The 16,417-nt window shown below is 42.3% G+C and overlaps 1 protein-coding gene across 9 annotated transcripts in view; it reads left to right on the top strand.

The window, feature by feature from the left end:
- Nucleotides 1-8,697: 8,697 nt before the first annotated feature.
- Nucleotides 8,698-16,417, top strand: part of LOC122557782 (ethanolamine kinase 1-like) — a 507,497-nt gene continuing 499,777 nt past the window's right edge. For 4 of the 9 annotated variants that reach the window (XR_006313932.2, XM_043705802.2, XM_087996523.1 and 1 more), the window contains exon 1: nt 8,702-8,935. Coding sequence is in view for 7 of the 9 variants with exons in the window: in XM_043705802.2 (XP_043561737.1) it covers nt 8,792-8,935 (144 nt within the window). In the remaining 2 variants the exon portion in view is untranslated. Of the gene's footprint in view, nt 8,936-16,417 lie in introns of all 9 variants that reach the window. The other 5 variants (XM_087996522.1, XM_043705798.2, XR_015760158.1 and 2 more) reach the window with 5 other exon arrangements.

The raw sequence follows: 16,417 nt of genomic DNA, 5'->3' as shown, positions 1-16,417 counted from the left end.
AGAAATGTATCTTTTAAAAGCTCCGGATAGAGATGGCATTAATACTGGTGAAATGCTTAACCACCTCCACCATCACCACAAGGCTGAAGACCCAATTAACACACACTGTCTGGCTTTAGATATGCAGAATGGTGACTTGTTACTGTAAAAGAAATGCTGTAATTGATATGCTCTGTGGCCCCACAGAACTATTATCTTCAGAAGGGAATAAAAAACAGATAAAAAGTGGCAAATTGAAAAAAGCAGTTGACACGTCTGATTTTAGTTCCTACATTGAGCATATTAGAATTATGTGTATATTATTACATTAGTAATCTAAAGGATTGGATAAATAATCCAGAGACCTGAGTTCAACACTAGGTATGGCACCTGGGGAATTTAAATACAGTTAATATTATAATTCTGCAATGTAAAGCTAGTATAATAAAAATTATCATGAAACTAATTGATTTTTGTGAAATACCATCTGGTTCTGTTTTTAGGGACAGAAACTTGCTGTCATTGCCTAGTCTGGCACATTCATGATTCCATATCATCACAAAGTAGTTGACTTCTAACCTATAAAATAGCCTAACAAGTCAATTAGCAGTGACAAATATTCCTTGCTTCCACCTTCAGAAAGGAATATCACAAACAAAAGAAATTTCAGTTTTTAGTCCATTTGCAAGAGCAATTCAAATGAAAATTTGAGGAGAACAAACTTTTAGGATACTTGTCTGTATTCCACATGAGCAGACCTCTAGCTTGTGGAGTGACAGATTTTTATATTGTGGCATTTTGACAAGGCTGCAACATGGAATTCCTGTGGTAATCTCTGATAGTAACTCCTTCTTCTCAGTTCTAGTTTTTTATGGTATAAGTCAAAGAACAGAAACATGTCAAAGACAATAGAAAAATTTATCTTAACAAATCTGAGACCACACTTCTAGTGTTATGCCTCAGTTCACATTTGAATTGGTTGCATGATGTTAAGAGTATATTACTGTTTTATACTATTCTCTCAAGTTTCGATTTGTTTCAGATAAATATTAATAAAAGCTTACCTGGATCTGTAGTGTTTTTGATCAGTGAATATATCCTCTCTGTTTCTTAACAGCTTGATTGAAACAGAGAAAATTCTTAGACAATGTTACATTGTTCTTATGATGTGGAGGTACCGGTGTTGGACTGGGTTGGACAAATTTAAAAATCACACCATGCCAGGTTATAGTCCAAAAGGTTTATTTGAAAGTACTAGTCATCTTTTGCTATAAATTCTGTGTCTTATGATCCTACTTCACAGCTATCTGATGAAGGAGCAGTGCTCTGAAAGCTAGTACTTTGAAATAAACCTTTTGGACTATAACCAGGTGTTGTGTGATTTTTAGCATTGTTCTTAAGCAGTGATACAATACATTGATCTGCATTAGCTATCATTAATCCACTGAAATTAACAGTAACTTCTAGAGTACTCATATGTGCATAACACAAATCCAAAAGTAGTGTCACTGGTTGTATTTTTTTTCTCCAGACACTGCACTGTTGAGGTATCTCTATCACAAGACTACAATCATGGAAAAACAAGTGAACTGATGAGTACTTCCACTTGTTGGTTGTTCTTTTTGTGACAATCCTTGTAAAAGTTGCACCGTGTTTATATGATGTAGCTGGGTTATCACCAGTGTACAAAATTATGGTATTATCATTGAAGACCCCACTACCAATATCCCACATTGACCAGAACCTGAACTGACCCAACCTTTTAAAAGTGTGGCTCGAACAGCATGGTATATGTTAGGAATTCTAAAGTTAATTACTCACGTCTTGGCTCCTCTAAACCTTTCCAACATCTACAAGACACAAGTCAGTAGCATGATGGAATACACTACACTTGGCTGCATGAGTGTAGCTCCAACAACCATCAAAAAACTTAACATCATGCAGGATAAAGAAACCTTGATTGACATCTGATGTAATACCTTCAACATTCACACCCTTCACCGTGGATGTATAGTACGTACCATCCACAAAATACAATGCAATAACTCATCAAGGTTCTTCCAAAAGCAGCTTCCAAATTGACAACCTCTACCACTGAGAAGGACAAGAACAATAGATGCATGGAAGCATTCACAAGTGCAAATTTCCCTGAAAGATACCCATCACCCTGACTCAGAACCATATCCCCATTACTTCACCATTGCTTGGTCGAAGCTCTGACACTCCATCCCTGTGTACAAAGTTAAAAATCACACAACACCAGGTTATAGTCAACAGATGTATTTAGAAGCACTAGCTTTCGGAGCACTGCTCCTTCATCAGGTGGTTGTGGAGAATAAGATTGTAAGCACGGAATTTATAGCAAAATAAATTGCTATATCCCTGTGGTGTACTGTGGTGTACTTTCACTCTGGTGCAGAAACAGAAATATTCTGCCTTGGTACAGCACCTGGCCTGGGCCTGCATCTTCATTGCCTATTCACAGCACAGTAGCCCCACCTTTGACCCTTACACAGTGGTCCTGTCCCTGACCAGGGCACACAGTATTCCTGCCACTGATCCAAGATCAATGGTCATCTCCCTGACAAGCATTGCAGTCCCCTCCCCTTATTGGAACACATAGTTTGCCCTCAGCCCAAACATAGAAAACATGCCCTTGACCGAAGCACAGTTTGCCCTTTGGAGCCTCCAGCTCCATTTATTGGACCTTGATGGATCCCACTTTCCCAGGCCCTGCCTACATCACATGAACTGCAACAGTTTGAGAAAGTAGTTCACCATCACCTTCCCAAGGACAATTAGCATTGGGCAATAAGTGCTGTCCTAGCCCTTGATGCTAACATTTTTGTTCAATTTTTCCTTCTAATCACCACTCACTGATCAATGGAAACCATCTGTTGCCATTTACTTTAATACAGGTAGTTCTCCTATAATGCCATAGTTGCCTTCCAGAGAAACCTCGCTTAATAAAAAATTGTTTAATATAAATAATAGGGCCTAGTGGAAGAGTGGGGTTGGGACAGACGAGCAAGGAAATCACTCATGATCACTCAAAAGTCACCCAAAGGTCTAACACAAAGTATAGCACAGCTTGAATGAAGATTGAAATCACATTTATAATGAAGTAAATTTATCACAGTACATTTGAAAATGTAAGGAAGTTGCTCTCTGTACAGTACCTTTCGCAGAAAGCTGCTCTGTTGACAGCTGACCTCAGCGCATGTGCAGAATGGCATGAAGAGCAGTGCTGACGTTGTGCATGTGTGGACACTGATGCATGTGCAGAACGGCAAGGACATTGGCGCATGCACAGAATAGCGTGCAGATTTCCGCATGCACATTGGCACATGCACAGAACGGCGGGAGATTTCCGCATGCACGTTGGCGCATGCACAGAACAATGTGGAGATTTCCGCACACACATTGGCGCATGCACAGAATGGTGGGAGATTTCCGCACGCACATTGGTGCATGTGCAGAACGAAGTGTGCACACCAATCCCCATTGGAATCGCGCTATTGGCAAAGGAGGTAAGTGTTCTTGAAAAAACCTTTCACTAATTCTTCAACGACATTGTAGCCAAATCTCACTGCCAAAACACACATTATCCCAGAACTACCTGTATAACACTCTTGAAAACCTTCATGACTTGCTTCTTTAAAGGCCACAGCTCTCATTTTAAACAAGAAACCCTAACCTTTTAAATTTGTATTCTTTTCTGAAGGACTTAGTCATAGCAATAGGCTCAGCCTGGTGAATTTGAGAGACAATGGCCACATGGTATTATCATAGAATCCCTATAGTGTGGAAACAGGCTGTTCAGCCCTACAAGTTCACACCGAGCCTCTGAAGAGCAGCCCACCTAGACTTAACCCCTTACCCTATCCCTGTAACCTTGCTTTCCCAATAGCTAATTCACCTAATCTGCACATCTTTAGACTGTGGACGGAAATCCACACAGATGTGGGAAGAATGTAAACTCCACACAGACAGTCACCTGAGACTGGAATTGAACCTGGATTCCTAGAGCTGTGAGGCAGCAGTGCTAACCATTGAGCCACCGTGCCACCCCTAATTGAATCCAGGTCCCTGGTTCTGTGAGGCAGCAGTGCTAACCACTAAGCCACAATGCCAGTCCGCACTACATGATTAATGTCGAAACCCAGGAAATGTTCGGGGGCCTGGATTTGAATCCCAACATGGCGGAGTTTGGTTGTAATTAAAAACCTGGATTTACGAGTCTAATAATAGCCATGAAATCAGTACCTATTGTCAGGAAAAATCCATCTGACTCACTAATGTCCTTTAGGGAAGGAAATCAGCAGGAAATCAGGAAATTTGGTGTGCTCATAACTGGTCTGATCTACATGTGACTCCAGGCCCACAGCAATGTAGTTAATTCATAATTGCCCTTTTGGCAATTAAGTATAAGCATAAATGCCGGCACAACTAACAATGCTCACATCCCATGAATGAAGCAAAAAAAGTCTGTTGCTTTTACTGTTATGTTCTTCCTTTGAAGAGGTAATGGAACATCCACAACTACACATAGTTCTTTGCTGCAGTCTAAGTAAAGACTTGTACAATTTCAGTATTTTCCATTCTATTTCCAAATTTCTAGTTACAAAGTTTTGGATTTTGATTGGATTTCAATTTGTTATCTCTAGTCTTTCCTAATGGGTGAATAGCATTTTATACGTGTTGGGGGAAAAGTATTTTATTGCTTCAAGCACTTCGAGGAATAAAAACCAAGGAGACAATATAATAATGATTCCTTTTATATAGAATCTCACAATAATGTTGTTCAAAAAGTATTCAGGTTTTTATAGAATTTAAAGCAATAATGCCAAAACTGTGTCTTCCAAGAAAGTGCATTTACATTCTATACTCTTGATAGTCAAGTATATTGTGATTGCTTCACACATTGATTAGGCAGCATACTCTTTATTCAATAGTTATTACAGCCTGAATTTTCAGTTTATGGTTCCAGATGCCTAGCATATATATTTTCTAATTTTCATTGCCTTTCCCCCCAAATGTCAGCCAGAAATCTTATTGAACATCCTCATGTCTTTCTCTGTTTCATAAGTATGGTCTAGTTCTCAGTTTTGTAAATCTTTGCCTATGCTTGGATATGGAATTGTCACCCTCTTAGGATTTATAGATTTCTTAGTCTCCTCAATAAGAGTGTACTTAAATCTTCCAAAAATCCAAGGCAGAATTAATAAGTGACTGAAAGCTTTCTATAAATATAATTATGTCACATTATTAATCAAGCTGCAATGGCTAGGTCTTTTTCAAAAATGACTTAAACATGAAATTAATTTCACTGTAATAATAGATATAAGCACATGTAATTATATTTTGCTTAAAATATGGATAGCAAAATCCATATTCTCTATGGCTGATGAAATAATGGAATGAAGCATTGTTGCCCTTGCAAAGAATCTCTTGCGTGTAGGCAACTTAAAATGCTTCAAAGGGTAAAGAAAGATCAACATAAATCAGAAACTATTAAATGTTTCATTGGCCTATTTGAATCAGTGAAGTTTCCTTCTTTATTAGTGAATAGATGGGAGCACTTGCATAACTTCTGATTATTTGAGAAAGACTGTCTCCATTTTAATCTAAACTCTGTTTGGTGTATATGAACAATAATATGGTGGCCTACCCAAAGTTTTTGATGATGTATGTTCCTTGCAACTGGAGAAACTCTGTCTCATACACAGTAGTGGCTGACAGAAACACTATAAGAAATGGATATTGTGAAGGTAACATCAAACTGACTCTCCTGTGAATGAAATATTAAGTACAAAGAGATTGCAACAATAATGGCTATATGTTATCAGAAGAGATGGTGGTGTCATGGTAATATTACTGGATTAGAAATCGACGGGCATAGGTGAATAGTCTGAGAACTTGGGTTCAAAACCTACCACTTTGGGAGGTGCAAGTAATAAAATCCAGAATTAAAAATTGTCCTGTCATTAACTGTGATCATAATCCATCTGGTTTAGTAAGAGAAATCTGCCATCCCTCTCTGGCTTATACATTGGGCATATGATCAATTGTTCAGGGAAGATAAGAAAATTGGGAGGGTGACTACTAGCAAAGACAAGAACCATAAACTGCAAGAGAATATCAATGACTGCTTAGGTGGGCAGAATATTGGCAAATGGAATTCAACCCAAAATTTGTGAGGCCATGCACTTGGGAAGCATAAAAAGGTAGGGTATTACACTATGAATGATAGGAGCCTGGAAAGTTTTGTTGTGTAGATCACATAACACAGGAGGGAGATATTGTTGTTAAGAAGGTATATTGTATTCTTGCCTGTTTAGCTGTGGCACAGAATGCAAAAACAAGGATATTTTGCCAGAACTGTATAAATTGCTGGTTAGGCCACAAATGCATGCAGTTCTGCTCACAGCATTAAAGGTTGTAAGAGATTGTATTAGAGAGGACACAGAATAGATTTACTGGGATGCTGCCTGAGCTATGAGGAAGGATTGCTTAAGATGGGGTTGTTTTATCAAAAGAAACAAGGACAAGAGGACATAGGTTTAAAGTGATTTGCAAAAGAGATAAGGTTAAAGTGAGAAAAAACATTTTCACTCAGTGAGTAGTTAGAGTTTGGAACAAATTATTTGGAAGTATGGTGGAGGTAGATTCAATTCAGGCACTCAAGAGGGCACTGGTTGATTATTTGGATAAAAGTAATGGGCAAAGGTATGGGGGAAAAAGCAGAAGCTTGACACTCAATGCTGATTCACAATTCATGAGCTGAGACAGGAAGGATGGACCAACACCACTTCTGTGATTCTGTGATTTTTCTTGGAGCAGTAAATATGGAGAGGAGAGCCAATAGGGGAGTATAAAATTGAGAGGCACAAATAAGGTGGATAGGAAATCCCTTTTCTCATTAGTACAGGATTTAATATCCAGCATACATAGTTTTAAAACAAAGGATAGAAGGCCAAGAGAAGGAGATTTTTTTCATTCAGAGTGTTGGGAACTTAATACCTGAAAGGGTGGTCAATTCAGAAACTCTGATAACATTTAGGCAGTATTTATATGTTCACTTGCATTGCCATACCCTCCAGGGCTGTGAGCCAAGACCTGGTAAATGGGATTATTGTAGACAGATCGTTGCCCACCAGCATGTGCATATGGGCTGAACGGCTTCCTTCTGTGCAATAAATGTCTAGATGTCTGTGAATAATTCTTAAGTGCCATCTGAAATGACCACAAGGAGAATTGGGGATGGGCAACATACCTGGCTTTACCAATATAGCCCCTGACATCCTGTGAATATATAGAGATTATAGAGCATGCGAAAGTCAGAAAGAAATAGACAATTTTAGACCATTTAAAGCAATTGAGCAGAAATAAGGACAAGTAGAAATAATTGTGCTCAAATAGTCTTAAGCTATCCAGTGGTATATGAGGAATTCAGAATTATGACAAATAATGTGAATGAAGTTTGTAGAGAGTTGTCAGGACTGTATGCCAAGTCAGAATGCCAAAACCTCATGGTAAAGTTTCAGTAACTAAGCAACAAATTAATATAAGTAAGTGACTTCAAGGTAAGAACCAAGGTTAATAATATTAGATTTACAAGAAACAAGAACAACATTCAAGAATCAAGGTTAATAATATTAGATTTACTGTAAGAATAAATAGAGAAAACTCAACTCAAAATAAATGCTGCTGGACTGATAAAAAAAAACTGTCAATGTAAACTCAGTAACACAACACTATTCTCATTTAATATAACACCATATATGCTATGTCCTGAATATTCTGTGCCTTTTAAATCACTTTCTGGCTCAATGGTCTGCCCATAGCATCACCAGATATTTTGCTTCTTGTTCATGATTTAGACTCTGCATCCTAACTATTGAGAAAGTATATGTGCAACACTCATCTTGAGGAATAGGGATAGGGAGGTGGGAGAATGCACCCATTGTCCACCCAGAACTCACTGGTAAGACCGAAGAGAAATGACTTTTGTTGAAAACTAGAACCCAATACAGCACATCTATGTCCAATTTTGGGGTTTAATAGAAACAAAAGTTGGCTGCTGTAAGTCATGCAGTGCATTTGAATGCCAATGAACCATGGCTGGGCAGAATGTGACCTCAAATGCTTCTCAGTGCGGTCATGTGGTGAGGCTTCTTTGTAAGTCTCCTGGTTTATAGTTTAGTGCAGCACATCCATGTGTGTCTTTTCTTGGATGTGGTTGGATAGAGGGTGCCCCTCAGGAGATATGATTGTGTGTAGAGTAGGCCTCTCTAAGAGAGCACATTTTTCATGCACCATTTAATGCCCCTCTCTAGATTTGGTTTGCTGTTTGGTTTGAGGTCCATCTCATACATAATTGTATTCTGTGTTGACATACCTCCTCCAAGGTAGGATTGGGTGTGGGGTGTAGTCACAAGATCTTGCTAGAGTGTTCTGGAAGTTGAATGCAATCAGAGGTTACAATTCTAGTCTTGGTCAGATATTAGTGTGATTAGAATCTGAGGGATGCATTTGTGACCACTAAATTATAGGTGGGGGTCATCTGTCCTTAGATAACAAAAAGTAGGAGGTTGGACTGCAGCGTGGAAAAATTCTGAGGGCATCCTACAAATGTGCTGGTGTACAAATAACTGTGGGGGTATTCCTGATGGTGTTTCTGCAAACGTAATGGGCTTTTGGAATCCAGCAGGACCCAGGTCCGTCTCGCCCAGGAGGTCAGTGGCCAGCTCCGGCTGCAATCTAAACACGACCCACACACGGGGTCGTTCAAACTGCAAGCCGAGGCAGAATGGAGCGTTCAGCTGTGTCCAGACGCGACACTGAAACCAAATATCTTGACATCTATGTGGACGAAAAGGAGCCCAGAAATGGCATTGAAGCTCTCCTGAAAGAACTGCGGCCACTTTGGAAACCGACGGAGATTAAATTGAAGGCAAGTGGAAACGTGAACTGGATTAAAATCCTGCACTGCTACTGTCCAAGGGGCGAGACAGCCGCTAAATATACATCTCACACACATAAGTTATTACTTGTAGCACTGACTTGAGACTGCATTGTCAGACAAGCTGTTTTGACCACGAGTGACTATTGAAACAGTCTTTATAAGTTCTCAACCCATCTCGTAGGTATATGTTCTGAATAAGATTGACATTGATATTCTGTTTTAAAAGTAAAACACATGTTTCTTTAAAAAAAAATGTGTTGACATAGAGTGGAGGGCAGAAAGGGGAACTATAATAGCTGGAAGCTGTACGCGAGCATATTCATTTTAGTTTGCCCGGAGCTGTCAGGGATACTCCTGCAATCCTCCAGTGAATGAGAAAAACTCAGTCGGCAAATCACAGACAGAAAGCCGTCAAGGAACTGTTCATCTTTTAAAGGGGAACCTATCTTAGAGATTCAGTGACATTTTATTGATTTGCACTAGAAACAAAACATAAAAAAGACGGCCTTCCTCTTTGAGCTTCTGTCTATAGACATACATGGTTGGGTGGGGTTGCTGCTGCGGTTTCTAACAAGGGTTATTGTTTGTTTAATCATTGCAAACACGATGGGCCAAGTGGCCTTAGGTGATCATTTTGATTCTGTGAAAATGAGTCAGCTTTGAAGAAAAAGATAAATCAGACTGCCAAATCCCATTGGGTGGAGATGCTGCTGTTTTAATACCAAGTGGATTTGAAATCTATATTTGAGGTTGTCATTTTGGTAGGACAAAAAAATGAGGATTGCTAAAAAGGACACAGTTCTTTAACACATTTTTTATCTTGGATTCATAAGAAAATATGCAAGAAGTACTGTGAAAGTCTGTGAATTTCAGTGCCAGTGCAAGACTAAGTCGGTGGGCCGCACTTTCCAAGGATTGATTGATAATATGGAGCAACATGTCTCCACAGCTGTTCACATCAGTGCCCAACCTGTTCATGGTTCTGATTCTGTGATAGGACAGTATTTGATAAATACTCCCAATCTTACTAAGAATTATACTGTCACCCAATTTAAGATTGGCAGTTAGAATCTCAGTGTAGTCCACTTATCTGTACTGGATGCTGCATATATTAATACACAGACTACTCTTTCAAACAGAAAGAATGTTGTGCCTTTAAAAATTTAACAAAATAATTGACAGTCATTCTCTCAATTTGATCAAAAATTAGTCAACACTCAATTTCAGGGAGTTTTATACAAGATTTTGCTCTTTTACATCTGATAAGTTATCTCACATGATTCTCTACAGCTTCCCTACTCATATTTGCCCCATGACTCTCTGGCAGCCTTTATTCTATTGTGTGACCAGCAATTGTGAAATTTCTTACCACAGCCAGACTGCCCCAGGATTTCCAATACTGGTATCATATTTAAAGTCCAGTTGTGCACCAGGTCAAGCACTGCCAGCCATGACCAGGGCTTTACAGTGCATGTATTGGGAGGGAAATGGTAAAGAAGGGCTTCCAGAAGTGACACCTCATTGCGAATGCAAGTACACTTTCATGAATGTGTTGCAACTGGAACCCTATCAACAACAAGGCTGTCTGCCTTGGTGGACAATCAGCAGCATTTCATGTAGATTTGTTCTCAGGCATGGGGCTTTGTATTGGAGTCATCAGCCAGAGTTTTGGAAGGTAGTGCTTGTCTCTCAGTAGCCATCCTTGTAGGGCATCTGGCCTTTGATTTCTCAAAGAAAAAAGCATTAAACAACTCCCAGGGTTGTTAGCACAGACCTATGAGATGTGGTGCTGGTGATCTTTGATGGAACGGAACTCTTTACTATTGATGCACTGAACTGTGTTATGATATGGTAACTGCTTGGAAGCCATTAATCATGCGGCTGCTGCAGCCACCACCCCCACAGTGATGGATGACATCACTTCCGCCTCCACCACGGCCGCTTCCATAGCCACTTCCGCCCCTCACAATTCCTCATGCAACACAAGTGACATCACTTCCGCCCCCCACATAATCACTGATGTCACATGCTCAGTGACTTCCGCCCCCACTCACCTGCATTCTGCTAACACGCCCCCCCATAGGTCCCACTGTCACCATCCCCGCCTCCCAGAACCCTGAGGGGAACACCACCCCTGCTCATGACACCACTCCCATTCCCGCTAACACCACACCCACTCCAGTTACAGGTTCTGCCCCACTCCCAGCTCCACATCTATCCCAGGTCCTAGTTCCCAGCCGTGCCAAGTTTTCACCATTCCCCCTGACCTCCCCTTCCCTGTGGATGAACAATTAGTCCTCAACAAAGGCCTCACCTTTATCCCCCCCCCCCCGCCCCCGTCCATGCATCAATGAATTTAATAAACTTTGTGACATTGAAAGCTTCTTCCGCTGTTTCCACCCCCGAGCTTACTTTCACAATCAGGACTCCCGCCCACCTTCTGAGGACCCCTTCGCCCTGGACACCCCGCGCTGGCCTATTACCTGCTCTGGATCTCTTCATTTCCAACTGCCGCCGAGACATTAACCGCCTCAACCTGTCTATCCCCCTCCCCCACTCCAACCTCTCACCCTCACAACGTGCAGCCCTCCAATCCCTCTGCTCCAATCCCAACCTCACCATCAAACCAGCAGATAAAGGAGGTGAAATGGTAGTTTGGCGCACTGACCTCTACACCGCTGAAACCAGACGCCAACTCGAAGACTCCTCCTCCTACCGCCCCCTCAACCATGACCTCACCATCATCTCCCAGACAGTACAGAACCTCTCATCACCTCAGGATATCTCCCACCCACAGCTTCCAGCCTCATAGTCCGGGAACCCCGCACTGCCTGATTCTACCTCCTTCCCAAGATCCACAAGCCTGATCACCCTGGCCGACACATTGTCTCAGCCTGCTCCTGCCCCACCTAACTCATCTCCACCTACCTTGACACTGTCCTATCCCCCCAGTCCAGGAACTCCCCAGATATGTTCGAGACACCACCCACGCCTTCCACCTCCTCCAAGACTTCCGTTTCCCTGGCCCCCAACGCCTCATCTTCACCATGGATATCCAATCACTCTACACCTCCATTCGCCATGACCAGGGCCTCCAAGCCCTCCATTTCTTCCTCTCCCAACGTCCCCAACAGTACCCTTCCACCGACACTCTCATTCGTTTGGCTGAACTTGTCCTCACCCTTAACAATTTCTCCTTCAAATCCTCCCACTTCCTCCAGACCAAAGGGGTAGCCATGGGCACCCGCATGGGGCCCAGCTATGCCTGTCTCTTTGTTGGCTATGTAGAGCAGTCCATCTTCTGTAGTTACACTGGCACCACTCCCCACCTCTTCCTCCACTACATTGATGACTGCATTGGCGCTACCTCGTGCTCCCACGAGGAGGTTGAGCAATTCATCAACTTCACCAACACATTCCAACCTGACCTTAAATTCACCTAGACCATCTCTGACACCTCCCTCCCCTTCTTGGACCTCTCCATCTCCATTAATGACGACCGACTTGACGCTGACATTTTTTACAAACTCACCGACTCCCACAGCTACCTGGATTATACCTCTTCCCACCCTACCTCCTGCAAAAATGCCATACCGTATTCCCAATTCCTTCACCTCCACTGTATCTGCTCCCAGGAGGACCAGTTCCACCACAGAACACACCAGATAGCCTCCTTCTTTAGAGACCGCAATTTCCCTTCCCACGTGGTTAAAGATGCCCTCCAACACATTTCATTCACATCCCGTCCCTCCGCCCTCAGACCCCACCCCTCCAACCGTAACAAGGACAGAACACCCCTGGTGCTCACCTTCCACCCTACCAATCTTCGCATAAACCAAATCATCCGCCAACATTTCCGCCACCTCCAAACAGACCCCACCACCAGGGATATATTTCCCTCCCCACCCATTTCTGCCTTCCGCAAAGACTGTTCTCTCCGTGACTACCTGATCAGGTCCATGCCCCCCAACAACCCACCCTGCCGTCCTGGCACCCTCCCCTGCCCCCGCAGGAACTGTAAAACCTGTGCCCACACCTCCTCCCTCACCTCCACCCAAAGCCCCAAAGGAGCCTTTCACATCCATCAAAGTTTTACCTGCACATCCACCAATATCATTTATTGTATCCGTTGCTCCCGATGCAGTCTCTACATTGGGGAGACTGGATGTCTTCTCGCAGAGCGCTTTAGGGAACATCTCCAGGACACCCGCACCAATCAACCGCACTGCCCTGTGGCCCAACATTTCAACTCCCCCTCCCACTCTGCTGAGGACATGCAGGTCCTGGGCCTCCTCCACCGCCGCTCCCTCACCACCCGACGCCTGGAGGAACAACGCCTCATCTTCCACCTCGGAACACTTCAACCCCAGGGCATCAATGTGGACTTCACCAGTTTCCTCAGTTTCCCTTCCTCCACCTTACCCCAGCTCCAGCCTTCCAGCTCAGCACCGCCCATATGACCTGCCTATCTTCCTTTCCACCTATCCACTCCATCCTCTTCTCTGACCTCTCACCTCCATCCCCACCCCCATTCACCTATTGTACTCTATGCTACTTTCTCCCCACCCCCACCCCCCCTCTCATTTATCTCCCCACTCTGTAGGCACCCTGCCTCTATTCCTGATGAAGGACTTTTGCCCGAAACATCGATTTTACTGCTCCTCCGATGCTGCCTGACCTGCTGTGCTTTTCCAGCACCACTCTAATCTAGACTGTGTTATGATATGACCCTCTCAATGTGGGATATATACAGTCTATCATAATCTACACGGAGGGAATTCAATTATATTGGTAAAGCCTACTACCTGGGCTGCAGCACTGGCCTTGTCACGAGGAGATGAGCTAAAGCAGTGTGATCTAGCACAAACTGCACTGGTAACAGCCTTGATATACTTATGGGTTCAGGGTTTTGAGATCTCACACAAGAGCTTGTGGATCCTTGGTAACAGCGAGTTGCGCCTTGATGGCCACTGAGATAGAATTTCCATCCACTCCTTCAGGTCATGTGTCCTACTCCTGCAGATGGCACAGTTCTGTAACTGTGTTCGAGGGCAATCTCAATCTGTGGGGACACTGCACCTTGCTAATCTGTTGGAAATGGCTTCAAGGACAATAGGCTGTGGGCCTCCTGTAGCTCCCCCACATCCTGAGGGGACCTTCAGCTGTGACCTGTCTATGTGAAAGTTGTTTGGCAGCTGCTGGAGTTTACTACTGGTTCGGGTGTGCCAACACATCCATTCCTCTTCCATTTTTCTGTGCCTTCAGAGGACACAATGTCTAAAGTCCCTGCTGTGTCTGGTCATGGTTCCAATAAACCTGCATGGAGAATATTGGAAACAGAACAGGTTCTTCATAATGGGAAGTCAGCATGCACATCATTTACAAATGAAATTTTAAGTGTAATCATACATAGAGTAAGACATGGAGGACTCTAAAAAGGAGGGCCGTGAATCTCCTCCATTTGTACTTTTGACACAGGAGACTTAATTTCAATAAATGCAGCACAAGCCTGATGTGCAAGTACTATTGGAGAATGTAAGTGCAGAAGGATTGCTGAAACTGTGATCACCCCACCCTCCACATCTCCAAAGAAAAACATCATTGTATATATATGTTGGCAAAAACTTTCAGTTCAAGGTGAGAGGAAGTCAGGTGCATTCCCTTGTGCAAATTATGAGATCTCAGATTGACTTTGTGAATTGTGAGCTGCAACTGATACTTTTAAGTTTGCTTGCAATTAATTCTGCTTCACAGATAGGACTATGATAAAACTGTAATAACCAATGATGTGGTGCCAAAGAGCGAGAGGTTGAGTGAGTGGGGAAAGCTATGACAAATGGTGTATAATTGGGGAAAATGTGAAATTATGTGAAAATGTGGCCAGAAGAGTAACAGAAGGATGTTATCCTAATGGTGAGAGCTTGCAGAGCTCTGAAGAATCTGGATGTCCTTATGCATGAATCGCAAAAGGTTAGGGTGCAAGTACAAGAAGTAATTAGGAAAGCTAAAAGAATAGAATTGTTTATTGCAATGAAAAGTGGGAAGATTATGGGCTGGACTTTGTTAGCCCTTGAACAGTGGGGATACTGATGAGTTAATTGGGAGAACATGGAGAGTTCAGAAACATTAGAATCATACTGCTGAAAAAAAAAGTATGATACTGCAACCGAGCTTTGAGCTTTTCTCACCTTCCTGGAAAGCAGATAATCTGGCCAGTGACAAATTAAGTCGCTGAAATGATGATTAATTGACCATTCAATTGTCTTCATTGGTAGCAAGTTGAGTAGGTCACCAGTGGACCATCTTATCCTTCTTGAGGATGGCAAGAAGGGGGTGAGTATCTTTTCAGGGCCAACTCATCCAATTACTTGCCTTTCTTACCATCTCCAAGGATTGCAAAATTGCACCTGTAGGATGAATTTCAATTGTAAAACTGCATATATAATGCAGATGAGAAGTTTGCATATGCCCATAAACTTGAATAAACCTGAGGCAATTTAAAACTCTGCTCCCCATGTCCTTATTGTGTTAGGATCCTGGTGGAAATAGTGCACTGGAAATCAAGCCCAACTATTTCACGAGTCATAACAAATATGAAATATGACTCATTTGATCACTATTAATGCTTGGCTGTGACCACTATTGAAGATAAAAGAGACTCATATAAATTATTATGAACAAACAAGAAATAAAAGTGTTTTTATTATAACGAACATATCCTTTAACATGACTCTGGGGTCTATACTCAATGGAGTTTAGAAGGGTGAGGGGGGATCTAATTGAAATTTGCAGAATACTGAATGGCCTGTAGCGAGTGGATGTTGGGAAGATATTTCCAGTGGTAGGAGAGACTAGGACTCGAGGGCACCGCCTTAGAGTAAAGGGAAGACCTTTTCGAATGGAGATAGGTGAAACTTCTTCAGCTAGAGAGTGATGAATCTCTGGAATTTACTGCCGTAGAAAGCTGTGGAGGCCAGGTCATTGAGGATATTTAAGACAGAGATATATAGGTTCTTGATAAGGCTTATGGGGAGAAAGCAGGGGTTGAGAAACTGATCAGTCATAATTGAATGACAGAGTAGACTCGATGGTCTCAATGGCCTAATTTCTGTTCCTGTGTCTCATGGTCTTATGGTCTTACATTAATATTAATATGCAAACTTTAACTATAATCCCCTGTAAGTTCAATATACTCATTCATTCATAAGTAGAATAGACAGGACTGATGAAACAAATAGTTTTTCAGGAGTTTGGTTGGTGAAACATATCGGCAAAAAGGGGTCAAAGTTCACAGATCAAGAGTCCAGATCAAAAGAGGGGATGAGTTGTTTTTTTTCTTCATGGTGATATCACATTGTTGTCAACTGCAGTGATCTTCAATTCTGTGGTTGGTCAGATAAATCTAGGTGTTGGCTTGAGTTAGGACATTTTCTCTTTGCACAGTCTTTGAAGGTTTCTTTTCCACTCAGA

The sequence above is a fragment of the Chiloscyllium plagiosum genome, unplaced genomic scaffold, assembly GCF_037043375.1.
Source record: "Chiloscyllium plagiosum isolate Xiang-an unplaced genomic scaffold, Cpla_swu_hap1 HiC_scaffold_18, whole genome shotgun sequence".
NCBI lineage: Eukaryota > Metazoa > Chordata > Chondrichthyes > Orectolobiformes > Hemiscylliidae > Chiloscyllium > Chiloscyllium plagiosum.
The sequence above is the reverse complement of the archived record's forward strand: the minus strand, read 5'-3'. Positions and strand labels throughout refer to the sequence as shown.